This window comes from Empidonax traillii, unplaced genomic scaffold (genome assembly GCF_003031625.1).
Source record: "Empidonax traillii isolate 1590-97213 ecotype Southwest subspecies unplaced genomic scaffold, ASM303162v1 scaffold534:size827195, whole genome shotgun sequence".
NCBI lineage: Eukaryota > Metazoa > Chordata > Aves > Passeriformes > Tyrannidae > Empidonax > Empidonax traillii.
The window spans coordinates 711,242-738,751 of NW_020955727.1; the positions used below are offsets into that span (position 1 = coordinate 711,242).

General features: G+C 44.5%; 1 protein-coding gene across 7 annotated transcripts; it reads left to right on the top strand.

Annotated features, from left to right (window-relative positions):
- On the top strand, positions 1-27,510 carry RBBP6 (RB binding protein 6, ubiquitin ligase). 7 transcript variants are annotated; one of them, XM_027897279.1, is made up of 18 exons: positions 1-237; positions 4,855-4,954; positions 6,873-6,911; positions 7,543-7,579; positions 12,188-12,232; positions 14,541-14,629; positions 14,748-14,844; positions 15,583-15,722; positions 16,587-16,759; positions 17,676-17,779; positions 18,218-18,582; positions 19,383-19,473; positions 19,554-19,632; positions 19,726-19,771; positions 20,869-21,231; positions 21,578-21,679; positions 23,078-24,823; positions 25,511-27,510. In XM_027897279.1, exons 1-18 carry the CDS (start codon positions 72-74, stop codon positions 27,090-27,092), a joined length of 5,364 nt encoding a protein of 1,787 aa, XP_027753080.1. In that variant the 5' UTR covers positions 1-71; the 3' UTR covers positions 27,093-27,510. The 7 variants fall into 7 exon arrangements, with proteins under 7 accessions (XP_027753080.1, XP_027753082.1, XP_027753081.1 ...); XM_027897281.1 differs by lacking the exon at positions 21,578-21,679; XM_027897280.1 differs by lacking the exon at positions 6,873-6,911.

Consider the following 27,510-nt stretch of genomic DNA (forward strand, 5'->3'; position numbering starts at 1 on the left):
GCCGCCGCCCCGGCCCCCGCGGGCCCTGCCCGACCCCGCGGCCCCGCAGCGGGCGCCGCCCGCGCCCCGCCATGTCGTGCGTCCACTACAAGTTCTCCTCCAAGCTCAACTATGACACGGTCACCTTCGACGGGCTCCACATCTCCCTGAGCGACCTCAAGCGCCAGATCATGGGCCGGGAGAAGCTGAAGGCGGCCGACTGCGACCTGCAGATCACCAACGCGCAGACCAAAGAAGGTGCGTGGGGCCGCGGGAGCCGGGCCGGGCCCGGGGCTGCGCCTTTGTGGCTCCGCCGGAGCTGTGCCGCTCGGGGGGCTCGGGGGGCTCAGTGCTGCACAGCCGGGATTGCCTGGAGCTCTGGGGGAAAGGGTGAGGGGATGCGGGCAGGGTGTCATACCGTAACAGACATCTGGCAGAGAAATCTGGAGGTGATGGGAATAGAACACGTGGCTAATTTGAAGTCAAAGTAATTTAAAAAAATTATTTTGGTGGCTGAATTTTGTCTTCATCTTCAGCCCCCCTTCGTTGGGAGCTGGGTTTGTGCGCGTTGCAGGAATTGCTCAGAAGCAACAATTTGCATCGAGTGTATCAGTGACTTACAATTTCTGCAACCCTTTAAAGCCCCTTGCTCGTGAGCGTTCTCTGTGCTGGAATTACTCTTGGGAATTCCTGGTTAATGTAACTTTTCCACACAAGAGACACCATCATTGGGATGCTGTTGAGCATCGTTTCATCATTCGTGTCCACTTTTTTTTCTTAATCTCCCTAGCACTGTGTGTTTGCCGGAGTAGGGCAGCCCTGAAGTTTTACGGCAGAACATTTGCAGTGAATATATGTATGAAATATTTTTCAGGAAGTCATAAATTCTTTTAAATCTGATAAATAGTGCTTCGTTCCGAGGGGTGAATATGGGCTTGTGTTATTATGGTGCTTTAGTTCCACAATCTGCCATCTTGGTAAGTTTGAATGTGGCTAAAGACTAAGGGATGTGACTTTTCAGAAATAAAAAGAATTGTGTTTTCATCTCTTCAACGTTAAAACTGTTCCTTTTTTTCCTCATGTGGTTCTTTGTCACAACAGTCTTTTTTTTTTTGAAATGTGTACTAGTGTTTTTTTTCTCTTCGTGTTTCAATTATTAAAACTTCATCGGAATGCCGTGTAACTTCGGCTCTGGCCTTTCAATGGGTAGGACTTAAAGCTGCTGTTTTTCTACAGGTGCTTAAATGATTTTCAGGAGAGTGTGGGGAGCCCTCACAGTGCTGGAGGTGTTGGGGAAGCTGTTGGGTTGCTTGAGAAACAGAGAGACACAGTTCAGGAGTCTTGAATCTTTCTAGTAGTATTGAATAAAATTTTCAAAAGCTTTTGAAAAATAAGTTTGATTCGCTCTGAGGGCTGTGCTGCAGGAGAGTCCCTGAGTTATGTCCTCGGTTGCTGGGGCACTTGGGCCTCCCAGATGCAGGAGCAGCCTGACGTCATCCTGGGCCGGTCAGGGCTGTGTGGAACAGCCTGAAAAACAGAGGCCCAGCTGGGCAGGAGCTGTGGTGGAGCCCAGTTACGGGCACCAGGACAGAAAATGCTTTGAACTAGGCCAAACACGTGGGGCTTGTTGCAGCAGGTGAACAGAAAGTGACGTTTTTAGAAGCAAAAATGATGCATATAAATGTCACCTCATGAAGTGTTACTGCAGCATCCGGCATAGCAGATTTACTGGGGTGTTACTTTGTTTTCATACATAACCAGAGTCCAGGCAAGGAAGAGGGTTTGCCTCACTAGAAGCTGTTAAATGTGGTGTTGCCTTAAGGTGAAGTTAAAAAAAGACTACGCTGAGTCCTCTGGGCAGGTTGTGTTGCACTTTGACCTTTCAAAATGAGTATAAAATTATAAATATATAAAATATGTAGTTTAAAATTCTATAGTAGTGACACAGATGCTTATTGAAGCTTTTCTAAGGGTGTTTTCCATGTGAACAGGCAAAAATCCCCCTGTGGTTTGCAGAGCAAAGCTAGAGAGTGCATTTCAAAAATATGTATCTGCCAGATCTTTGGTTTATATGCATAAACATGGATTTCCATTTTTATTAATCAGATATAGATGCTCAAGCTCACCTGCGAAAATTAAAGTAAAAATTAGACCGGGATATTCTGCTGAAGTGGGATGTTTGGAATTCTTAGGTGTGGACATAAGTATTGGGTTTTTATAAGTTAGTCTGTGCAGGAGTCCTGAGTAAGCGCTGGAAAGGTCTTGGAAAGAACAAGGTGCCCCCCGAGTGCAGATGTGCTGTGCGGTCACGTTGTTCCCAGGTCGGGAAGCTTTGGATCTGGATTTCCTGATCTGTCTTCTGTAGAAGGTGTTCTCACAATCTGTGAAGAGTTGCTAACTCCAGAACTGAGGTTTCTCGAGTGCCCTTTCCTGCCCTGGGAAGTTCTGACTCAAAGAGCTTGGAAATTGTGCCATTGTACTTACTGGGCAAAATAGAAAGGAAATAAAATGAATGACTAAATAGAAGCTGTGCCTCTGAAGTGGTGTGGGCTGAGTGTTTGGAAGGGCACTGCAGCCCCACGCTGACACCACCCCAGCACCCAGGGGCGGGCAGTGTAATCCGATTAATAAGTGGAAGGAGGGCAGATCTGATGGACTCATCCCTTCAGAGCAGTGCAGGGGCTCCTGTGGGGCTCAGTGCCCCGTGATAACAGTGCAGAGGGAGGTCCTCCTGAGCCAGCTCGTTCCAGAAGCGATGACCTGCCTGTGTAGATGAGATCAGCGATGCTTGTTCCGGGGGAAGTGGAAAATCCAGCAGGAGTGGCCCAGTCTGTTCCTCGGGATGTTTGAAGGCTGCTTTCAGAGCCAGCTACAACGATGGCTCGTCACAAAGTGAGCAAGTGCTGGTGATTAGAACAGGGTTAATAAATCCTGTCATGAGGGAGTGGAATTTTAAGCACCAAGGAGTGTTAGCCTGTTAGCAGGCATTCCCAGCTCTTACCTACACATCCTGCCCCCAGCAGCATAACAGCTGCTTTGCAAAGCTTTTCCCTGACCTTTCCACCTAGACTTGCCTTCTGAGGCCTCCTGCTGAGTTCTGTACTTCACTGGGGTAAAACACCTCTGGAGAGAGTGCTCAGAGCTGCTGGAGCAATGCTGTCACACAAAATGGTGGATCAAAGCAGGCCAGAAAATAATGGGGAAACTTCTGTCAGGGACTTGTTTATAGCATACATACAACACAAATTACTAAAACTAGTAGATTTTTGAATTATAGCTAAAAGTTGGGTGTTTAAATTGTGCATTAAATGTGAAGCAGCATAAATTTCAGAACATAGCTGAGCTCCTTGCACTTTGCAGTAAGAATGTTGTGGGCACTAATGCAGTTGTTGATGTCAGATTTCTAAGTCAATGTGAGTCAGCAGTCAGGGTAGCTGCTGTTAACTAGTCTGCCTTCATTCATTCCTTGAAATACTTCCTTCCCTGGACCTCTTTCAAGCTGCTGTTTTCTTGGAGGAATAAATAGGAAGTTTTACACTGTTATCTCTTGTCTGCTCTTGCCTTTAAGATCCAAATCTTTCTTCGCTTTTGCAAACATTTTGAGTTAGTTGAGTCTTTATTTTTAATCACAGCTCAGATTGACAAAATCCAGTAGCCATTTCCTGGCCATTACTGCTGGTAGAACAAGTTTGTGATAGAAGGGAGTGGGAGTGAACAGTGTTACCTCCAACTTTGAGCATTTCTGTTGTGTGTGTGATCACTGAGCAAAACCACTCTGGAACGTCAGTAGATTGACAGCGACTTTGGGCTTCAGACCATTGTTCTGATCCGGAGTACAGAGCGAAGGGCCTGGAATATGGACCATTGCAGGCACGTGACAAGGAATGGCTGCTCATGGTGCTTTGTAATATTTAGCCATATCCTGCCTGTGTAAGTTAAATATAAAAATCATTCTGGTGGAGAGCTCTTTGAGTTTTAGGCTTACTCCGAGTGTGTCTGTGAGTTGGGGTCTTGTTTAGGCCTTATGTAAAGGGTCAGGAGGCTTTTCTCCTCCTTGGACAAGCAGCGCAGTGCAGGCCAAGGCTTTTCAGGACTGTCTTCATAAGTCATTTCATCTGAGTCTCTTTTCCCTGCAGAAAGTGAATGGAAGGAACTCGTGTCCCCTTGGTTAATTAAGACTGGATAATGAGCTTAAGGGAGGAGGTACCACTTTAGTTTGAGCCATTTTTGCCCTTCTTGTGAAAGCAAGTCCAGAAGCTCCCCCAAATTTCTATGCTCCAAACTTCAATTAGATTTCCATTTCCGTGCCAGACCTTGAGCAGCTGCACAGTGAGGCTGGGGATGGTTCAGCTCCAAGAAGCAGAGCTGGCAGCTCTGCTCCCTCTGCCTGGGCACGGCAGCCAGGGGGGAGTCAAGTGTAGTTAACACAGGGAAGGCACTGCTGTGGTTTCCCTGCTTTAGCCCAGTGCCTGCTTTGTTCAGGACAAGCAGTCACAGACTTTAGAATCTGGTTTATGCAGGTGGGACTTGGCTGTGTTTTGTTTTTTTTCTCCAGGCATCTCTTGATTTTGTAGTCAAACAGAAGTAAAAGCAACTTAAGGAAGATCAGGTTCTGCTTTAGTGTCTTTTGAAACTGTTTTGCTGTTGACATTCGAACTAACTCTAAAAAATGAGAAATATTTTACTTCTTGATAATCAAATGCAAAGATTCCTTGGCAGGTACTGTTGATGTGTTGAGAGGATAAAAGTGAGGTGTTACATATGAAATTTTGCTTTTAGATTTGTAAAGGGATTCTTCAAAGTGCTCCATAATTACCTATTAAATACATTCTTACAAATTGAGTAATGTCTCTTCTGTATTGATGTTGTTTTCAGAGTACACTGATGATAGTGCCCTGATTCCCAAGAACTCATCGGTGATTGTGAGGAGAATCCCCATTGGAGGAGTTAAAGCCACAAGCAAAACATACGTTATGTGAGTACCCCGACATTGGCTTCCTCGGGAGGGGTCACTGTGCCACTTGTTACTGTGCCACCTTGTCACTGCCAGCAGGGACAGAGGCCCTGGCCTTGCATCTGCCTTGTTAAAGCTGCTGCTGGGCTCTGTTGGCACGAGGCATATTTTAGTGTCTGTCCCAAAGGAGACTTAGATTTTGAGGCCTGCTGGGACAGGAGGTTCAGACTCCAGCAATGGTAACTTTTAAGATGATTCATAAAGTTTGTTTGGGGGTTGATTTTTCTGAGACCCAAGAGCAGATTGTTTTTCCTCTACATGGGGAGATTCCTTATTATATGTGTTTGCTTTGCTAGTAAAGGCAGTTATGCACTGTAGTGTGAAGTTAGCATTTGTTTCCATCTCAGAAGAGTCTGATTCTGGGTGTTTGACTATTTCCTGCCTTTAGGGGAGATATGGCAGGTGTTTTTGTGCCTCACATCATCAGGAGGGGGTTGTACAGTAGCTGTAGAGGAAAGGCTAGGGGTCGCCTGCGGGTGACTCATGCAAACAAGAAGGTTCATTCTGAAGTGACTGCTGTTAGTTTACTGAAGTCAGTGTGTTCCAGGCAAGGCAAAAAGAACCATACCCTAAAGCCTACTGGCTTTTGTGGGAGTACCATGAAGGAGTAGTTAGTCCTTCCCAAACTTGAATCTCAGAGGCAGTTTAGCCCATTACCAAATGTACTGGTTACCTTTCTGAGTCTGTACCCAAGCTGGGATCTGTGCTCCAGGCTTTAATTCTGTATTCCTAAGATTTACTGGGGACAGAGAATCAAGTGTATTGATTAAAATCACAGATTCTCAAATGCAATCCTGACTGTAGGATTATTGCTGCATTGATACTTTCATACAGTCCAGTTCTATGATAGCTACATCAGCACTATTGGAATGGGCATGTTTTCCAGCCTCCTTAAAGCCTCTCCACCCCCAGCAGGAGATATTATTAGCTGCTGGCTTTGCCATGTCCTCCTAATGTTGGTTCTCAATAAATAAAGTACCCTGAGGAGTTACAGTGTGTCTTGAACAAACAGTACAACAACATCCTGGTACCCATAAAGCATTTGCAAGCAAAAAGCTCTGGACTGATGTGGCTCTGCATGTAATCTTGGGGCCTGTTGCTGCAGGAGTTGGTGCAGTGTTTCCAGGCACTCCCTCGGGATTGTGAACCCACAGCATCGTGCTTGTAACCATGGCCTTGCTTTGGGGGTTCATTGGGGTATGTACTGAGTGCTGTGCTGTCAGTGTACCCTCCCCTTGGGTTGGATGGCACCTCCCCTGCTGTTGTAATGCTGCCCTAAAATGGGAGGACAGATGCTGTTGGCATCAAAGATCACATCAGTGCCAGCGTGGGGCTATAAGGAAAAAGCAGCACTGCTGGGTTAGAGTTGAAAGTAAACCAGCAGATAAGCTTTCTGTTCTTCAGAAGCCCCTAGTGTAGAGTGGTTAATGCTTGGGGATGGGGAATGTCTGCTGGAATGGTGGAGAGGCCTTCAGAAAGGCCTTACCCACCTTGCAGGACACAGCTGAAGCCTCCACTTTGTGGTAATCCAAAGTATTTTGGTGTACTTCCTCACCTTCTGGAGGTACATGGTGCAACTGGGAGCCTGGGAGGGCTTAGCACTGGCAGGAAGCTGAGCCTTTTGATTGGCACATAAATTCCCCAACAGCCTTTGCATTGCCTCTGCTCATGGGACACTTTGGATGATGTGTGGATTGTTTGTTAACTTTCTCAGTAGTTGCATGTGTGGTTCTTGATGAGGAGCATGCAGGTACAGACCAATGGTATGTGGAATCTCAGCAAGTTTTCAAATGTAATACATATTTCCTAAAATATTGTAGCATTTTCAAGATTATCTGAAAGCAAATTCTGGCAATTAAGACCTTTTTTTTTGTCACAGGACTCCTAAATCGCACAAAATCCTAGAAACTACTTTCAGGTGACATTTCTACTACTATTTTTAGTCAATATAGTACATATGTAACATGTTTATTATTTTGGCACTTGGACGGCTAAATATAGTAGATCTCTGAACGCAGTGCTTGGGCTTCCACAAAGAAACACTGTTGTAGAGACTGTGCTGCTGACACTGTTGTTACCCCTTTGTCACATGACTGTGTTTTTCCCTTGAGCAAAGTCACACTTGTAGATTATGATTGTTGTGTGGAAACTGGAGCCGTGTCCCTGGTACCTGTGGGTGATACTGGGGATGTGCAGGTTGTCCAAAGCTGCCTCCACATTTCAGTGACTGATTATTTAAGAACACAGAACTCTAGTACAGGCTTCATGGGTTTGATACACACAGACACAAGATGTGAGGACTTCCTCTTGCACTGTTGTGTTCTAGATCTGTGAGTCTTGAGTAATTTGTGACAAGGTAGAAATGTGATGTTGGGGGGTTTTTTTAGTTGCACTGAATGTACCAAGAGAGAACAGTTTATGTATACCAGTAAACGTCCATGTTCACTAGAGTATTGGAGCGTAATGTTGTCATGTTCAGATTCTGGAATCTTTGTGTTGGGTTCAAGTGTTTTGTTTTCAATTCTGATCACCTTTATTTCTTCTTCTAGAAGTCGAAGTGAGCCAGTGAGTGGGACATCAAAAGCAGTATGTAAAAACACAATCTCACCCTTTTTTTCCTACACACTGCACTTAATTCTAAACAATGCAGCTTTTTATTAATTTACCAAACGTTAACTTAATATATTTTTCTAGTAAAACCTAGTGTATGTTGTAAATACATTGTATTTGATTCAGCATAGTAAAAACTGAGTAATGCCTTCACTTGCAGAGTTCTAATGTGAATATTGGTATTTGTGCCTATCAATGCATTGTATTTCATATTGAATATGCCAGAATCTCTCCTGTATGACTCTGTGTTGTACAGATAATGTATGATCGTTTCAGATCCTGTAGGCTCGAGGTTTGCACACTGAACATGGTGCCATGTTCTACATCTGTCTGTCTATAGCTAGTGATATGTATGTTTGTATAGGTTGTTGTGTGCTTTTTGTTTCTTGCAATAAAAACTGTTTGGAGTGTATTTTTTGCCATTTTCACATTGTATCACTTAGCTTTTGTTTTTAAATACCTTTTTTTGCCTAATGGTTTTTGAAAATGTTTATCAAAAACCACTGAGAAACCATTATTGTGAAACTTGGTGCTGTTCCTTACTTTTGACTTGGGGGTTCAAACAAATACCAAACCCAGCATATCCCAGACATTTTGAGGACAGTTCTGTGCAGATAAATGATTCCTTCTTATGTCCTTAAATACTTGGGTATTTGTTCCTAAAACTGTATAATTGAAGTGATATTGTTTGGGCCCCTCTGAGTACAGAAATGTCTTTAATAGCCTGACGTGAATTTCGGTATCGTTGCTACACAGAGTGGTATTCCAAAGTTCTGCATTTGATCTCTCCCCTTTGTCTGGTGAAGCAGTTTAGTTCAACAGCAGTTTGTCTGCAAATGACAATATGCAACACAAATTTTGGCACCAGGTTAGAGCCTGGGGCGTCTGGGGGTGAAATCCCTGCCATTTTTCTTAACTTCTGCCTGCAGCACATTTTTGGATCTGGGTAACTCCAGGATTGGCTGCTGCTGTATTCCCAAAGGTTAAGCCTTTCTTTAGTGTACCACCGCTTGGAATTCACATTTGGAAAGGGGCAGCATTTTCCTTCAGGTTTGCAAACACTGTTGTTGTGCTGCTAACATACAAATCCCACACGGAAATCCAGGTGATGGGGTAGATCTTGGTGTGCCACTTGGTTGGTACTGTGTGGAACTGTGCCTTTCCAATAGCTGTTAGAGTACTACTTGGTGGGGTTTATTTTTCATCTTTATTTTAAATATAACTGCTTCTCCTTCGCTAGAGTGGTGTGAGGCATTACACTAACCCTGGATCATTGGATCTGATTGCTCAATCAGCTGTTAGGATCACTTAATCTAGAAATTCCTGAACTCTGGGGCTGTATTCTGGGTAGAATAAAGCCTCTGGTCCCCATGGAAACAATCAACCTCAAATTGAAAACTTCCTGTGTGTAGGTCTAAAATCACTAAATGTGACATCTGTAATTCTATTGCTGATTGGTTGGAATTCATTTTTGGACACAAATGCCTCTCATTGTGAGTTTGAGTTAGTTGAACTGGCCCAGTGACCCTAGTAGTTAATGTAATGCGTTTATGTAAACCACGTTTATAGTATTTGATCTAATTCAGATGGGGTTTTATTTCTTGAAAACAGTTCTTTTTCTTTTTGTTTACTAGCATGTGTATAAACACAAACCACATGTTCATAAATAAAGTTAACATTCTTTTAGCCTCGTGTGTTCCCTGGCATGTCTGTATTACATTGCTCAGTAGCATCTTATCTTACCATAAGCTAATGTAGATGTGTCAAAAGAGAGAAAAGTGAAAATCCCGAAGTGTGAGTGAGAAGTAATGGCAGTAAAGGAAAGGCAAAGCCAAGCCATTCCTTGGTGTGCTCTGACTGTCCCTGGTCTGGGAGGGTGGAAGCCCTTGCATCCCTCTGTACAAACCCTCCCTCTCTCTCACTGCAAAAGCCCAGCAGCCTCAGGAGCTTCTGGGGCCAGAGACAGAAATAGTTTGTTCCTAAAGCTAGCTTAGGTCTTGGTCTGAAGCATGGGGCTTTGTTTGTCTTTATTTTTTTTTAATACACCTATTTCTGCATGTATTTCAGAGTAGAACCTGGGCCTTGGTGTAGTAGGGGTAAATCACTGGATATTTTGTCAATTATTGATGGACAGTAAAGCTGCAAAGTTAAAATCGGTTTTGTTTCTAAAGGATGCACAAAAGCTAATTTTTCACATGCCTTCATTGTCTTCTGCCAGCTGAGATTCCAGGTGTGGAGATGCATGCTGGTGTCGGCACAGCCAGGGGCAGAGTGCGGGGTCCTTCTGCGGTGCTGCCGGTGCTCGAGCAGGGCTCTGGGGCTGGCACTGACCCTGCAGGCCGTTGTTGGAGCACCAGCAGGCACAGCTCAGAGCCTTCCTGGCTCAGCTGGCACTCAGCCAAGCCACGGGTTTAGGAAAGCCCTGGCGTTTCAGGGTAGCACTCCAGCAGTGCCATCAGCCTTTGCCTCCTGTCCTCTGTCCCCCTGCCCGCTTGGCTGCATGGTAGTTTTTGTCAGTCTGCTGCAGGAAATGGGAGTTAATACACTGGCTGTCGAGTTTAGGGTTCGAGGGTTGCTTTTTCTGGTGGTTCTTTTTTTTTTTCTCTAGTTCTTCTGCAGTGTTATCTTAGGGTTGCACACAAGTTCACAGAGATGCTTCTATGTGACTGTTTTGAGGGACTGCCAGGAAATGCTTCAGTAGGAATTTAAAAGGAAAAAAAATAGGCAGAAATGTAGGACCATGGAAAGATGGCCATTGGGCAAATGCATTGAAGAGTAGATTAATTATCTTTTTTTTGCCACTTTTGGTAACTGTTCAATATCACCTCCTTTAAGAAATTAAACTGTTACCTGCAGGCCATATAATAACTACTTTAAAAAAACTACAAGAACTAATTAATAGTTCGTTAACTGTTGTGTTTCAGTTCCTGGTGAGTACCTAGACTGTTTAATGCCAGAGCTTTCCTAATTTATTTTTTTTGCTTCTAAAAGCCACAAAATGATAGTTGTGCCTGCCCTGAGAGAACACTGCTTTACTCTTCCACATGTAAGAGATTGTGGGGATTGTGGAGCACAAGGCTTGAAAGCGCTTGTCCAGCCCTCCTTTTGAACAGGACTAAGTGCAAGGTGTTCTAGGGAGGAGAGGTGAATCTTCTGGTAAGACTTGCAGTGGAGTGAAGGTCTCTTTGCCTCGATCTGGGTGATCCAAAGGCACACTTTTCAAAGCTCTTCAGTCAGTAATACAGGAGTGTGTGCTGTATGTGCTTTCCTGAAAACACAGAGGGGGAACAGCTAACTGCAGTGAGGAATCATCTTCTGCACGGAGAGATTTTTTCGCAGACTCTGCCAAAACTGCCCCCTTGAATTCTCTCACTACATTAGGTAGTAAAGGACAAGAGCTTTTTTGAGGAAAGGTCTCTTTGCTGACCTGTTTAGTGACCTCTTGGAAAGCCGCTCAGTTCACACTGAGAAATCTTATTCTACGTTTTTGAGCAATTCGGGTGTAATAAGCAGTGATTTGAGTATCTTTCTGGTACTGCTTTGGTAGTGTCAGGTTAAGTGTGCTCATGGCATGATATATTTCCATATATTGGAGAAGGTCAGAGTTGCCCTTTTTACCTGTGGGAAAGCTGTCCTTCAGCACTAGTTTTCCATAAGCTCTGCAGTCTGTTCCTAGCTACTGACCTGAGGGCTTCATTCTTGAGAGCTGTTCCATAGGCAGCTGGGAGGAGAAAAATGGAGACAAAAACTCCAGGCTCTGAACCCACGTTTGCATCATCGAGAGTACGCTGTGCACCTTCTTCTTTTGTGCATTTAGCGCTGGGCTGCTGTTAAAGATCAGGCTTGGTCTGGCTGCAAGGAATAATCTAAATTCTCACACTTCCCAAGGACATTTGAGTGGCAGGGCCTGTGGTCTCATAGCATACAGGAAATCAGTTTTGTCAGTTTTTATAGTCTACTCTGTCATTACAAACACCATTATGTAAATTATTTACGCAGGTTTTTTTCCAGGCAAAGTGACAGGTTATTTTTGTGGCTGCTGTTCCAGACTGGTTTATAGTTGGGGTTATTTGGGTACTGACAGGAGGGGCAGAGTGAGTGTTCCAGGGTTGCTGGGCCTGGCCTTCCTTCTGGCAGCTGCTGAATTCCCAGAAGCATCACCATATGCATTTATAATGATGAGACATTCACTAATTCACTTACAAACTACACTACTATTAAGTTACCCAAAGTGATGCTTCTTCCCCAGTTAAAATTATTAATTTTTTTTTTTAAAATCCTCTTTAGCTGAAAATTGGCGGATTCCTTTACCCTTTTGACAGGGATCCCTCTTGAAATATTGTGAGCAGTAAGTTGATCTCCAGCAGGGTTGGTTATTTCAGTTTCTTCTCATAACCATGTAGAAGCTCTTAAGCCATCATAGATTTGGACTTTGTTTTGAATAAATACAAGCTACACTGGGTTGGAGTTGCCTCTGGGTGACACTCAGGGGATATAGTGTAGACATTCAGACTATAGTAGAGGTTAACTATTGTTGTGTTTTAACTGTAGAACTTGAATATGTGTTTAATTTTTTGTGAACAGATTGATGACTCTTCTGCATCTATTTCTCTGGCCCAGCTTACTAAGGTATATATAAATATATATATATATATTCTTGTCAAATACTTTAAAAAGTGTTTGCTTCCTAGTTTTAAATTGATACTGTGATCAATAGTTGGATAACTGTTGTAATTGGAAAAAACCCTTTAATTTTTAGTACCTTAAAGTAATTACTTTTATTTTAAAATGTGTGTATATTTTGATACTATCCTGTAAAGAGTAGTTCCCAGTTTGGGAAGATAGAAGGGGAGTACCTTATCAGCCTCAGCATAATGTTGCAGTATTACTCATCCTCAAGACACAAAGAAGAAGCACTTCAGAAGCTGTTTTACCGTTTTTCATACGTTTCATTAATTTTGCGTTGGAAACTAACCCAGTTTGTACAGAAGAATTTAATTGGCTGTAAGTTGCGGACATTGCAGGGGGGTTTGACCAGCCACAAGAGAAGCGGTTCTGTACCATGGACAATTGCATGGCTATTTTTGAATCCCTAGACATAGTTACAGACCCATTCTCTGAATGCTGCACAATTCCATAAATTCTGGGATCTATACAGTGGACAACCCGAGCTAATTTGTTTGAACGCAGACTGTGTAAATTGTGTAAATGTACCTCATTGTTTATAGGAATATACCAATGTGTATGTGTGGCATCTGAGCAGCTGTGACCTTCCGAAACTGTTGTAATGCCATGTTTTGCTCGGGAACTGCTTGCATTTTTGCTCACCAATGTGTAATTTGTCTGGGAAAGCACTAGTGACTGCACTGTGTGGACAGACGGGTGCTCAACCACCGGTCCCTAAAGCTACAGGCAGCAGAGCAGGCAGGGCCTGAGGCAGAGCAGCTAGTTCTTCATCCTCAAAATAAAGGCTAAAGTTCATTTCCAACAAAAAGAAATCTCTTCCCGCTGGTTAACTTTTCCCCTCTTCACTACAGAAATTAAATTGTGTACATTGACCAAAAAAGGAAAAATTAGATATATATCTAGTTTGGAAGGGAGCCACCGAAAGAATTAATCCCCATTAGTGCTGCCCCTAAACATGTCCTCAGGTTTGTAACCTCATGTGAAGCTTTACTCTGGAAGGTGCAAAGGTGTCCAAGGGGTGGGTGTACACATCTAAGCTTTTGAGGAGACCTAAAATGCAGGGAGATGCCCCCAAGCAGCTCAGCACTGTTACTCCCTCTAACCGCTCTAGTGCAGCCCAGCTCAGCACGGAGGCAATGTGTTAACAGTTCTCTGGTGATTATTACTATGTATGAAATGCCATATTTGAATTTTGGTCTATTCCTACTAATGTTTTGTGGCTTTTGGATGTGTTTTGTAAACTGTTTGGGTTCAAACAAATTAGTCAAGTATTATCTGTAAAGCTTTCTGTAACTGTTAATGGAAATGGTTTCATAGCTGGCGATTCGGACTCTGTTACTGTGGAGAAAAACTGTGTATATGAAACAACCATTTAATAAAATGTTGAAACTAGTTGGTTGCTTTTGTGAATGAATGATACAAAACCAAACCATGAGTGCTTGAGCTGAGTGATAGGTGCTTGAAGGCCCAAGTCATTGACAGTCACTCCCTTAGACCCTGCTTGTATCTGGACTAGTGTGTAATAAAAGCATTTGAACAAAGACGACTTGAAAAATCAACTGCCTTCAGTAATTTGAATATCTAGTTGTGCAGAAGGTTTATATTACAGTTTGTGTGTTAAAAGGACACAGTCAACTGGAAAAAACTGCAGGTTGTGTTCACTGTAGTTAAATCACTTCATAGGAAGAAGTTAGCAGAGGGGAACAGTTTGGGCTGCCTGCAGCTTCTGATGCAAAGAATCTTTGGCCTTGCTGAGGGATCGTAAAAGGCTTGAGCCCTTTGAATACTTCTCTGTCTGAAGCTGAGTTGTGTGTCCTTTTAATGCAGCAAAATGTAAATAGTGCTACTTGCATCCATCTTAATTCCATGTCCAGTGGAGATCTTCTCCTACCTGTAGTCTGGAGCTTAAAAATCAGTTTTAAAATACTGGATGTTGTATGTTTTCTACACCTAGTTTGAGTCCTCTGAAGGAAATTGGATTGGTTACACAAGTCGTGCTGTAAGGTACAAACAGAGCCTAAGGTTTGAGTGCCCAGGAATGCTCTTTTCTCAGGCACATAAACATCATGTCATGGCATAAGGACTCCCCAGAACATCTTCAGCACAAATGTTTGGTATAAGCAGCTGGTTTCATGCAAGCTCAGCTAGTGTAGTGCTGCTCTTTACAGGATTGGATGAGTGGTGTTGTCTTGGGCTGTGTGGGCTTAAATGTGTTTCTAATGTGTGTGTCAAATAATTACCTGTTGCACAGACTGCCAATCTGGCTGAAGCCAATGCTTCCGAGGAGGATAAAATAAAAGCTATGATGACACAGTCTGGCCATGAATATGATCCAGTCAAGTAAGTGTTGCTAACGTGAAACCTATCCTTTGAAGTTGATCTAAAAATTTTTGGCCTGTTTTTTTAAACGAGAAAGACACATGCATCCCTTTGTCTTTTTTTCCCCAACACCTTTTAGTTACATGAAGAAACCTGTGGGGCCACCTCCACCCTCCTATACCTGCTTTCGCTGTGGCAAACCTGGGCACTACATAAAGAACTGTCCAACAAACGGGGTAAGATTTAGGGGACTTGGGGGTTGTTCAGTTTTTAATTTTTTGCCTTGAGAGTTACATGCATGAGTACTCACAGTAAGAAGTGTTTCTTTTGGAGTGAAATACAGAGGTTACATGGCAGTGTTGCAAAGCCCTTTGGATTCAAGGATTTGGATTATTAATGTAAAATTTTCTTTTCACTAGGTCACTGGCATTTAATATTTCCATAGTTCTTTGTGAGATTCCGTGTGCAGTTTGATGTATCTCAGTATTATTGGACATTTTCCTGGTTTTAACTCTCTTTTTATGACAGTTCACAATTTTTAGTATTTGGCCTAAAAAAAAGATGTTTCCATGTCCCCCATCTGTTGGATATTTGCATCTTTAATAACCCCACTCCCTAGCTGAGCATTAATGCTGTTTAACATGGGTCAGTGACTGTGTGTGCATGAGAGATGAATTCAGCCTTCATTTAGAGATGGTTTATACAAGTTTCTCCAAGCGCTGAATTTGGCTGCCCTTTGGAGGATGAGCAGGTTGGGGGGATTTCACCCATAAGGAACCTGCAATTAAAGCCAAAGAATATCAGTGTCCAGCCTCTGGAACATCCTGGCTGAATTCATGTAGGAAAATGAGTATTTTAGTCCAACAGCCCTTACACTTGGTAGGAGAAGAAGGTTAAAGGCTTTTGTGCTTAAAATAGTCATTGAAATCTCATTTTCAGTATGGGCCTTGAGATATGTCTGCATTTCTTAACAGGACAAAAATTTCGAGTCTGTTCCCAGAATTAAAAAAAGCACAGGAATTCCAAGAAGTTTTATGATGGAGGTGAAGGACCCCAACACAAAGGGTGCCATGTTGACCAACACTGGGAAATACGCAATTCCAACCATAGATGCGTAAGTACGGGATTGGCTGGACTGATCCAGAGGGATGAGAGAAGCCACATGGAAATGCCCGAGTGGCAGTGCAGCCACCTGGGCAGCTCCTGGAATTTGGGGGCAGCACAGTCACTGTGTCTCAAATTTAAAATCTGTGATGGTTTCTAATATTAAAATAGGGGTCCTCTGCTCATAGCCCTCGGAGCTGGTTAAACATGGGAGACATGGGGTGCTGAGAGACTATTTCTGCAGGGTTTGTAGTTGGGATGTTCTCTCTGGAAACTTGTTTTGCTTCTGGTTTGTGTGTCAAAGGCTTTGTAACAAAACAGCTGTTGGACTGCAATTCCATCCCTCAGATTTTGATCTTCCATGTGAAACGGGCTCAAGTTTTCCTTTCGCTGTAAACTAAGAAAACACTTGTGTTTGCTGAGAATAATGACTGTTCTAAATCACACTTGGGAGCCCTTCTGGTTTTCTTTCCTGGATGTCCTTTTGTGGAAGCTGTAACAGAGACTTCTTTCATTTAGAAAATGTAATTACTGAGAGACCAGGTTTATCCTGAGCCTCCAATTCACACTTACCCTCTGGCGAAGGAGAGCTGGGATTCGTTTCACCTGAGATGAGCTGGCGAAATATGTTTCTAGTTTCAGCTGGTTTCTTAGTTGATCCAGTGAATGCTAGAGTTCTGCAGGAGATTTGTTCCTACCTACCTACCTCCTCTTAGTTTGGGACTAAAACTAGTTGGTTAGTTCAAACAACTGTGTTTAAGAGGGCTGAGGGAGAAGGAGAATAATTCCATACGTTACCTTTATTTGATAAAATGCAAAGCTTGGAAGAATTTCCTTTTAACTTCTTGTTTTGTTTTCCCCCCCCTCCCTCCAGGGAAGCTTATGCTATAGGAAAGAAGGAGAAGCCTCCCTTCCTACCCGAGGAGCCGTCCTCCTCCTCGGAAGAGGATGATCCTATTCCAGATGAGCTGTTGTGTCTCATCTGTAAGGATATAATGACGGATGCGGTTGTTATTCCCTGCTGTGGAAACAGTTACTGTGATGAATGTAAGTGTTAAAATGCCATGTTTGTTAATTCCAATCATTAAATTTGATCTTCTGAGAGCAGAAATAAGAGATAAGGAAATTGCTGTGTTGGTTCTGTTGAATATTTCAGTGTGTCCTCAACAGGGAAAGACTCTTCTCTTGTACAGGGGGTGAAAAAGAGGCAGAAAGCTTTTTTCCCTTCTTAGTATTTAGCATTTAGTTAAATCCTCTTTACATGCAGAAGGATGAGGATGACGAGAATGCATATTAATGCAGGTGGTTGGATATGAAATGCATTTAGTTTGTCTACAGCCCTTTCCCTCACACAGAATTCCATCTCCAACTTCAGGAACTTACTGTGGTCTGCAGAGACCAGAGACTGAGGCATTTCATCCACATTCTTCCCCAGAGTTGATTAAAACCTTCAGAACTCGAACCTGCTCATGGTTTTTTGAAATGTGTTTTGTTCATTAACCTGGAATGACTTCTCGCTGCACTAGAGCAGAAAAAAGACCAGTTGAGATGTCATTCCCCACTCTGCTCTGCATATTCACATATTGCCACAGTGAAATATCAAACCTACCATTATTTGCTGCATGCCAAAAGTTTTCCTAGAAGGGTCTGGGTTGGAAGGGACCTTAAAGCTCATCGCATTCCAACCTCCCTGCCATGAGCAGGGACACCTTGCACTAGGCCAAGACGCTCCAATTCCTGTCCAACCTGACCTTGGACACTTTCAGGGATGGGGCAGCCACAGCTGCTCTGGGCAACCTGGACCAGGGCCAGTCTTTTTCAGCATTGAACGTTTATAACTTTGTGCTCTCTGTTAAAAGACTGTATTTCCCCATTATTCATGTGCTTTTTTTGTAATTCATGAGAACCAAAGAACTTTTCTTAGTTTGACGAAAAACTATTTTAATGCTCTAATTATTCCCAGGTATTAGAACAGCATTGCTGGAGTCTGAGGAACACACATGCCCAACCTGCCATCAGACAGATGTTTCTCCTGATGCTTTAATCGCCAACAAGTTCCTGCGCCAGGTAATGTGGTGACTTCAGCGTGAACTCTTACGTGGAAGAGTCTATTTGTAAAAAGCTGAAAGGGAAGAAAATATGAATTTAGATCCCCTTAAGCAAGACTAAATTGAATAAGGCTAAATTTACTTTTCTGATACATTATCTATTACAGAAGCCTACAGCTCATTAGAGACTGTTTGTGAAATGAAGTACACACTTTTGTTTAATGGGATGGCCTCACTTTCAAACTGGGTGTTAACACCAAAGCACATTAAATCCAGACGCTCTGAGGTACCAGTCACTGAGACCAGAGTTTAATGGGATGTGTTCGTAGCTGAATGCTGATTGGGTTTATGATTAATAGCATTTACAGGAATACACAGTGATTTTCCTCTAAGGAGGCTCTTGTTCGTATCTCTACCGCAAGTTTCACATCACCTTTTCCTACATATTTTCCTCCAGGCTGTGAACAACTTCAAAAATGAAACGGGCTACACGAAAAGGCTCCGTAAGATTCAGCAGCAGCAACAGCAGCAGCAGCAGCAACAGCAGCTGCCCCCGCCACCCCCTCCACCGCCACCCCCCCTCATGAGGCAAACGATAACGCGCAACCTGCAGCCGCTGCTCCGCCCGGCCATGGCCCGGCAGCAGGATCCACTCATGATCCCTCTGGCGTCCCTGGCTTCCCGCTCTGCCCTCTCATCCTTGGGCCCTGGGCCGTCCATGGCAGCTGGGCTGCCAGTGAATCCGTCTTCTGTGGTTGTCTCTGATCTCCCTCCAGCAGTGTCCCTCTCTCTCCGTGGGGAAAAGCCGGATGGACCTTTTCGGTAAGGAAGTCTGGAGATCAGCAGGAATTTAAAAGACACCAGGGTGGATTCTTCTGGAGCTTGCCAGCCATCACCTTATGTATCATTAGTGGCAGCTCCAGGTCCTCGTGGGAGTTGTGGTTTTCTTTTTACTTGGGATGAGGACACTTTGGCAAGTTGAACATGGACCTCATGCAGGAATTTTCTTGGCAGTATTTTTTGTTTGGTTCCCATACCAGTCATTCAGTACAGGTTTGCCCTGAAGGAGGGACTGGTTTTGAAATGGCCAACCATTCCTAAAGTAGCCATTTAGTTGCATCAGACCTTAGTATCTCATTCATTTCTTTTTAGTACTGAAGAAATGCTATTTTTATGCAAAAATCTGTGCCATTGTTCAGGGTTATATCCTTGAACCTTGCTGCCTTGGATGCACAGAGCCAGCTGTACCGTCAGTACAAGCACCACGATTCAGAGGAGCCTCTAAGGCAGCCTCAGCTAGCACAGAAACATTTCCTAATGGATCTTCCAAAGCTGAGATTCAGTATGTGGGTTATACAGACTCTCATCCGTTCCAGTGCAGCTTAATCAAATACTTTTCCAGAGAGCTTCTTCTCTGAATGCCGATATCCAAACAGACTCCTCGGCAGTGCTTCCTCTGGAGCCTGCCAACTTCACAGTGTACATGTGGTGAAGGTGATTTTAACATTTTCTTTCATTTACAGAAGTCAGCCTTATCTCACCTTGGGCTCTCTATTTCAAAATGTGTATTGTATTTCAGTTCCAAGCAGTGTGTGAATAACAAAGACGTGTGGTTTTTGCAGCGATGCCGATGCTGTGTTGCCTCCTCTGATGGCTGCGGCTGAGCTTTCCAAATCGTCCCCTTTGTCAATCAGCAGTTTGTTGGAAGAGAAGGTAAATTTTATTTCAACATGTGAAATGATCCCTGTGTTGTAGTAGAGCTTATTTTGTAACTGTTTGCATTGATTCCCAAGGGCTATCAGGTTCCTGTACTAAGACAACCAGCGATACCAAGTCTTCTGGGCCCTCAAGGACAATCAATACCCACAACTGGTAAGGAATTAAAACTTTAGAATTTCTTCTAAAACGTTATCTTCAAATAAACTTATTGGGAAATTTTTCTTCTTCCTGTGCCCACTGCAACAGGTCATCCAATGAGAGCTGGTGCACTTCGCAGACCAGGCTGGGAACTGTAAGTATTCAACAGAAATTCAATATATTACTGGTTGTAACCTGTTAAATTAGTCTGTAACATGTCACTTAAACAACAGCTGATTTATAGTGAAATAATAGTTGCGGAGAATACAAGTAATAATTAATTTTCAAGTGGCTTAATTTAAATTAGCTTTAACAAAGGGGATCTGTGCTTACAGTAAGATTATTTAAAAATAAAACTCCAGTACATAATTGAAAAGAAGACTCTGAATAATGAACACTTTTTGAGGAAACCATAATTACATATAAAAATTAAATGTAATTAAAAGATTGGATGGAAAACCACCCTTTTGATTACTGGCTGAATAGTGCTGAAGAAATGGATTTCCCAGTAGAAATCAGCCCTCCAACATTCTTTCTTTAACAACTTAGTAGATACAGACTGAGCAAATTATTGAAAAGTCGAGGCTTTTATTTTATGACACTTCTGTATTTCTTCAGTCATCCCAAAGAGCCAAGCTGCTTTCTCACATTGGAGAGAGAAGCCTGTTTAGATGTTATTGCAGTGTCAAGGTAGTCCTTCATTTGTTAAGAGATTTGTTACATCCAGATTGTAAGAGTCATTGTGTTTATGAAGTTTTGAAGATAAAACAAAATCCAAGATCCATTCCCCAAATTATCTAAAATCTCAAACTCAGTAAGCAAGAAAACAACAGTTCAGCAACGACAGGCCAAATACATCATGAGGCAGGAGCACAGGAAGCATGTGTGGGAGAGGTTAGGAGAGGTTTGAGAGGTGAGTTAATTCCTGCACAGCGCTTGGAAGCTCAGGAGTGTGGAGCACAAAGTGTATCCAGGAGGGGCAGAGGAGCAGTGGGCGCTTGGCTCGTGGGAGATGGGGGTCCCATCCACAGCCCCAGAGCTGGGTAAGGAGAGGAGGCTGAGGGAGCTGCTGGGGCGAGGATGTGGAAGGCAAGTCCAGGACTCCAGAACTGAGTGTAGTCTGAAGTGAACAGAAAGCCGGAGACCAGTGAGAACCAGGAGAGCTCCCGCCGTGCTGCCGCTTCGCTTTCCTCTGTACACTCAGGGCAGGCTGTGACAAACAGTGACACGTGTTTTTGGGTTTCTTTAAAGTTCAAATCGAGGACGCCCGCACAGTGACCGTGCCCAAAGGACTCAGGCCCCATCACTGCCAGCATCAGCACCAGTCTTTGTGCCTGTGCCTCCACCTCCCTTGTATCCTCCACCACCCCATGCACTTCCTCTTCCTCCGGGGGTACCACCACCACAGTTTCCTCCTCAGTTTCCACCTGGGCAGCCTCCATCCGCTGGGTACTCTGTCCCCCCTCCCGGATATCCCCCAGCTCCTGCAAACATGTCATCAGCTTGGGTCCCAACAGCAGTGCCAGCGGCTCATTCAAACACCATCCCAACGACACAAGCACCTCCTCTCTCTAGGGAGGAGTTTTACAGAGAGCAGCGGAGGCTTAAAGAGGAGTAAGTATTTGGCTCGCTAACGTTGCCTTGTTTTCGTGTCTGTATCGGGGGAGCGTGTTGGACTGCGGTTACGCTAAAGTGCATCTGACCTAAGAAAAAGTGACTTAGTGTTTCTTCCAATATATTTTTCATTGCAGATGGTAAATATGCAAAGCTAAACCAAGACAAATGTAATTCTAAAACTTTTCCTAGAATTTGTAGGAACTGTTTTTGTTTAAATAGGATGTTCACCTTTTGCATTGCATGCAGTAAACATTTTCTCGTATTGGCCATGTTTTGTTTCTTGATGTCTTTTGTAATAAAGGTCAAACTATAATTGTAATAAAGGTCAAACTTATTTTAACAGGGAAAAGAAAAAGTCCAAACTTGATGAGTTTACAAATGATTTTGCTAAGGAATTGATGGAATATAAAAAGATTCAAAAGGAGCGTAGGCGTTCGTTTTCCAGGTAACTGCTTTACATGTCCGTAATGGAGAAGCAGATTGTCTAGAGGAATCAGGGGGAGTTCCACTCCACCTCCCTGTCGTTAGATGGATTGGATGATTAAAGAGTGAGCAGTGGCAGGAGTGTCATACGCAGTTATTGGCTCCAGTGTGGCAGAGATCGCAGGTGACTGAGTTAGCACTGGGCAGCAGGCGCTGAGGAGTGTTGAAGGGTCTCTCTTTCTGAGGTGTCTGCAGTGACATCCTTCACTGCCTGACAGCCCTGAGGAGACCAGGGATGGAATAGCTGTAAGGGCTGGATTTTCTGTGTCTCCCTGTTCTGATTGTAACCAGCCCCTCCAAGCACTTTGCAGGAGATAGGTGAGAGAAATCATCCTCATTTCCTCTTTTGTCTGTCTCGTGTGGATACACGAGAGATTTGAACCTGGACTGTAGTTTGTTGACAGTGTTACATTTTCCTTGGGAATTAAAAGCTCAGACTTGTTTGTAAGGAAATCTGGAATTGGTGAGGAACTTGGAGAGGACGAATGATGCTAATGAACATATGCAGAATCATGTGAAATGGTTCTTTAAAAAATAGTAAAAAAAAAACTTGTGAAGAAAAACCTGAGGGTAGCTGCTGTTTTGTGTCCCCAGAAGTCCCTTGGGCAGGAGTCTGAGTAGCTGTTTGCAATGGTGTCAGCAGCTGTGCCAGAGCCATGGCACTGGGGCATTGACCAGACGCTGAGGTTAGAAGCTCTTAGATAGGATTTCTCGCAGTGTGGTCACTCGCCTTGGTTAGAGCTGGAGGGACGTGCAGGATTTTGCTGGCACACCTGGCAATGTGAATTCCACAGGCCTGTCTGTACTTTTGCAGCAGCAGGATTGTGCATCCTGTCCAAATTCCCAGAAGAGGGTGAAGTTAACTAGACTGAGCTGTCATTTTAACATTGGGCTTTGCTGTCCTCAGGATAGGTGGTGGTTTCTTGATGTTTGGTTCTGCATTGTAGCCACTCAGACTTGCTCTTTTTGCATCTTACTGCAACAAAAATGATTTGCACTGCATGTGGTTGCTCAGTAGTGACAAATGTGTGTGTTCCTGTACCAGTAGAGGCCAGTGTAACCACCTGAAATCCATCTGTAGCTCTGGTAGCTTGTGTGATAGAGTGAGTGGAAGTAGACTGACCCTTCTGTGTGTTCTGACACTAACAAAGCAGCAGCTGTTCTGTCTTGTGAGCAGAAACTTTTACATGTTATCAAGTTCTTCAATTTGCAGTAGCTTTATGTCAGCAGCTGAAAGAAGCTTTGACATAAGCATGTGGAGAGGAAAGAAAAAATAAGTGTGGGAGGAAAAGGATTGGGGAGAATGACTGTTTGGAATTAACTTCCTTTTGTTTCTTTTTTTGTGTTGTGTTTTTTTAAGGTCCAAGTCTCCCTATAGCGCTTCATCTTACTCTAGAAGCTCGTACACCTACTCGAAGTCACGCTCAGGTTCCTCCCGCTCTCGCTCCTACTCGCGCTCCTTTAGCCGTTCCCATTCCCGTTCCTACTCGCGGTCGCCGCCGTATCAGAGGAGAGGCAAAGGGAAGAGCCGGAACTACCGCTCCAGGTCCCGGTCCCACGGGTACCACCGCTCGCGCTCACGCTCCCCCCCGTACAGGCGGTACCACTCCCGCTCCAGGTCCCCGGTGTTCAGGGGCCAGTCTCCCACGAAACGGACTGTCCCGCAGGGGGACGCGGAGCGGGAGTACTTCAACCGCTACCGGGAGGTCCCCCCGTACGACATGAAGGCTTACTATGGGCGCTCAGTCGACTTCCGAGACCCCTTTGAGAAGGAGAGATACAGAGAGTGGGAGAGGAACTACAGAGAGTGGTATGAGAAGTTCTACAAGGGCTATGCCGTGGGCGCTCAGCCACGGCCTCCGGTGAACAGAGAGAACTTCTCTCCAGAAAGGTTTGGCCCACCTGGCACCAGACGAGAGAATTCACCGTATGCTCGGGGACGGAGGGAGGAGTATGCTGCTGGGCAGAGCCACAGAAATCGTAATATTGCTGGAAACTACCCTGAAAAGCCCGGGAGAGAGAGCCATGGCATCAAAGATCCTACAAAATCGAAAGAGAAGGAGGTGGAAAATCCACTGGGAGATGGCAAAGGCAATAAACATAAAAAACACCGAAAGAGAAGAAAAGGGGATGAGAATGAAGGATTTCCCGATGCTGAGCTGTTAGAAGGGGTGAGAAAACCAAGAGAGCCAGTTCCTACAGAAGATGCTAAAACAGACTCTCTGTTCATGCTGCCAAGCAGGGATGATGCCACCCCCGTGAGGGATGAGCCCATGGAAGCAGATTCTATTGCTTTCAAACCAGTGTCTGAAAAGGAGAAAAAAGAGAAGGATAAGCCAAAAGCAAAGATCGAGAAGACAAAGCGGAAAGTAGAAGTGGCGGCTGCTCCAAAGAAAGACAACGTGGTGAAACCAGCTAAGGCTTCCCAGGAGAAGCTGGACCCCGATCGCGAAAAATCTCCTCGAGCAGAACCGCCCGTGAAAAAACCGAAGGAGGAGCTGCCAAAGACAGACAGTGTTAAAACCTCTTCCTCACAGAAAGATGAGAAAGCTCTTGGTACCCCACGGAAAGTTCACCCCAAAGTGGCAAAGGATCACCCAGAAACCAGACCGGCCAAGGAGGAGAAAGCAAAGAAAGAGCATCCGAAAGAAGCCAAGTCAGAGAAGCCCTCCAGCAAGGAGGACAAGTCAAAAAAACCTGCCGAGAAGAGCAAACCTTCCGATGCCAAACCTGAGAAAAGAAAAAGAAAAGCAGAGGAAAAGGTTGATAAAGAACATGAAGCCACTTCTGCAAAAACCTCTAAACCCGAAACTGCGGAATCGAAAACATCACCCAAGGGGAAGGGTGAGCCCGAGGGGGAGAAAGGAGAGCGAACACCAGAGAAGGATAAAGCTGCTTTTCTTAACAACCCCTCCAAAAAGATTAAACTTAACCGAGAAACTGGAAAAAAGATTGTGAGTGGAGAAAATGTGCCACCTGGAAAAGAAGCTGTGGAGAAACCTGAGTCCAGCAGCAGCAAAGTTAAACCGGAAAAGACAAAGGGAAAAGCGAGAAGGAAAGTGACAACAGCTGATGGAGCAAGTTCAACTCTCGTAGATTACACCAGGTACCTCAGCAGTTCCTTTTCTTTTCTCTCTTTCCTACTCCCCCCCTCCAAAAGAGTATAGAATTCTTTATGGTGTCCAATGAAGGGAACAGCTAAATCCATGCTAAACGAGGGAATAATCTGTGATCTTCCCTGTGAAACTGTACTAGGGTCAATCTCAAATGTCATCAAGGAAAATGAGCAGTCTGTACTGCCCAGGAAGCCAGTAGGGTTACTTCACTGGTGATGTAAAGTCAAAACAGTTAAGACATTTGTTGGAGACTTAAGGTAGTGTTTTGGGTTTTCAAATGTCTGTTTTTTTAAGGAAGAATATTGGGACACAAGGATAAAACTTTGGCTGTCTATACCTCTGCATATTTTTTGACTTTCATGTGGAAACAAGAATGGATATCTAATTTATCTGCCATTGGGAGAAATAGGACATGAAGGAATTACCAGATCAGGCAGTCCCCAATCTGATAATCTTGTGTCTTTGTTAATTGAATATATAGTAGGAAGATACTAAATTAATTGATTGCTCGTAATCTCAGCTAGTGGACTCAGCCTTTCTCTTGTCACTTCCCTTAATTGAACATCTTTTGGAAAAATGATGAGACTTTAGAATTGAAACGTGAGCCAGTTTATAAAATGTTCCCAGAGCTGACCCTGTGTGAATCCTGTTACTAATGTCCATATTTTTCCTCCCAGCACGAGTTCTACTGGGGGAAGCCCCGTCAGGAAGCCTGAGGAGAAGCCAGACACCAAACGAACTGTCATTAAGACCCTGGAGGAGTATAACAACGACATAACAGCCCCTGCTGAGGATGTCATTATCATGATCCAGGTCCCTCAGTCCAAGTGGGATAAAGACGACTTTGAATCTGAAGAGGAGGACATCAAATCCACCGCCCAGGTGCCCCCAACTGTAGGAAAACCCGCCAGTGTTATCAAACCCGTGAGTGTGAAGACACCAAACCCCCTCAAACACACCGAAAAGGAGATGGAGCCTCTGGAGAAAACACAGAAAGCTGCGAAAGAGGCGAGTTATGAGAGCGCCCAGCATGATGCCAAGAGTTCCAAAAGTTCCGTGTCCAGTGAAAAAGGCAAGACCAAAGACCGGGATCATTCTTTGTCAGACAAGGACACTTCTGAGAAGAGGAAGAGCAGTGTTCAGCCAGAAAAAGAGCACTCAGAGCGTGTGGCCGAACAAGGAAATGGAAAAACCATTTCTCAGTCTTCCAAAGATGGCAGATGTTCGGAGAAACACGACGGTGGCCGTGGCTCGGCTGCAAAGGACTTCACTCCCAACCGGGACAAGAAGGCTGACCACGACGGCAGCAGGGAGCATTCGAGCTCCAAGCGCAGGGATGAGAAGAGCGAGTCAGCGCGGAGGAAAGAGTCCCCGTCCCGGAACAGAGACTCCACAGCGGCGCAGAAGAGCAAACCCAGGGAGGAGCCGCCCAAGAAGGGCCCCGTGGAGCCCAAGCGCAGCAGCTACAGCCCCCCCCGCGAGCGCAAACCCGCGGAGCACAAAGCCGTGCACGACTCCAAACGCCCCGGCGAGGAACACAAACCTCCGGAGAAAAACCCCGGCAAGGACAAGGACAAGGACAAGGACAAAGAGAAGCACCTACCAGAAGTCAAGAGTAATAAGGAGAAAGAAGCGGGTGGGAATAAAGCACCTGTGAAACAGGAATCGCCGGAAGTCAAGGCGGAGAAGGAGACGGCGGCGGGGCAGAGCGCTCCGGGCGCGGCCAAGCCCAAGCCCCCGGTGAGCAGCGCCGCCCGCCTCTCGTCCGACCTCACCCGCGAGACCGACGAGGCCGCCTTTGTGCCAGACTACAACGAGAGCGACAGCGAGAGCAACGTGTCTGCCAAGGAGGAGGAGGCTGCAGGGAAAACGCCGAAAGAAGTGAAGGAAAAGGCCGTGGAGAAGGCAAAAGAGGAAGCGGCAGCCCCGGCTCCCGCTGAGCAGCCGGAGCCCGGCAGGAGCCAGAGCCAGAGCAGCCCCAGCGTGAGCCGCAGCCGCAGCCACAGCCCCTCCGAGAGCCAGACCCGCAGCCACAGCAGCAGTGCCAGCTCAGGGGAGAGTCAGGACAGCAAGAAAAAGAAAAAGAAGAAAGAGAAGAAGAAGCACAAGAAGCACAAGAAACATAAGAAGCATAAGAAACATATGGGAAACGAACCAGAATTGGAAAAGAGCCAAAAACACAAACACAAGAAGAAAAAATCGAAGAAGAGCAAAGATAAAGAGAAAGACGACCAAAAAGTGAAATCTGTCACGACATAAACCGACAGATAATGACAAAATGACTTAATTCCTAAGTCATCTGTATTAATTTTGTTAAAATGTAAACGACTTCAAGCGTTGTAAATAATGACATGAAAGACCCTGTGCTGCACTTAAAATATTGCTGCTTGATTATTTGATTTTTACATCAGAGCTTTATAAAAGTGAACATTTTGTACAGAATTGTGAGTTGTGACCATGTAACATGAAAGGTTTCCCTGGGGCATCTTCTTTTTAACCACCATTAATTAGTTTGGGTGGAGTTTACTGTACTGTGAAGAATTTCACATTTGGGTTTTTTTTAATTGCCTGGCAGAAGCAGCTGGTACCAGTTACCAAATACCAGCGGATGATTTGCAGAATCCATTACAGCCCTGTTATGTCACTTTTTGATTACAATAAAAAAGTTTTCAGTAAA

Excerpts from the sequence above, each read along its gene's own strand:
- RBBP6 (XM_027897279.1), top strand. The coding sequence starts at position 72 with ATGTCGTGCGTCCACTACAAGTTCTCCTCCAAGCTCAACTATGACACG. Across the intron at positions 16,760-17,675 it reads AAACAGTTACTGTGATGAAT|GTATTAGAACAGCATTGCTG; the intron begins GTAAGTGTTAAA and ends AATTATTCCCAG. Across the intron at positions 21,232-21,577 it reads CAGCGGAGGCTTAAAGAGGA|GGAAAAGAAAAAGTCCAAAC; the intron begins GTAAGTATTTGG and ends TTATTTTAACAG.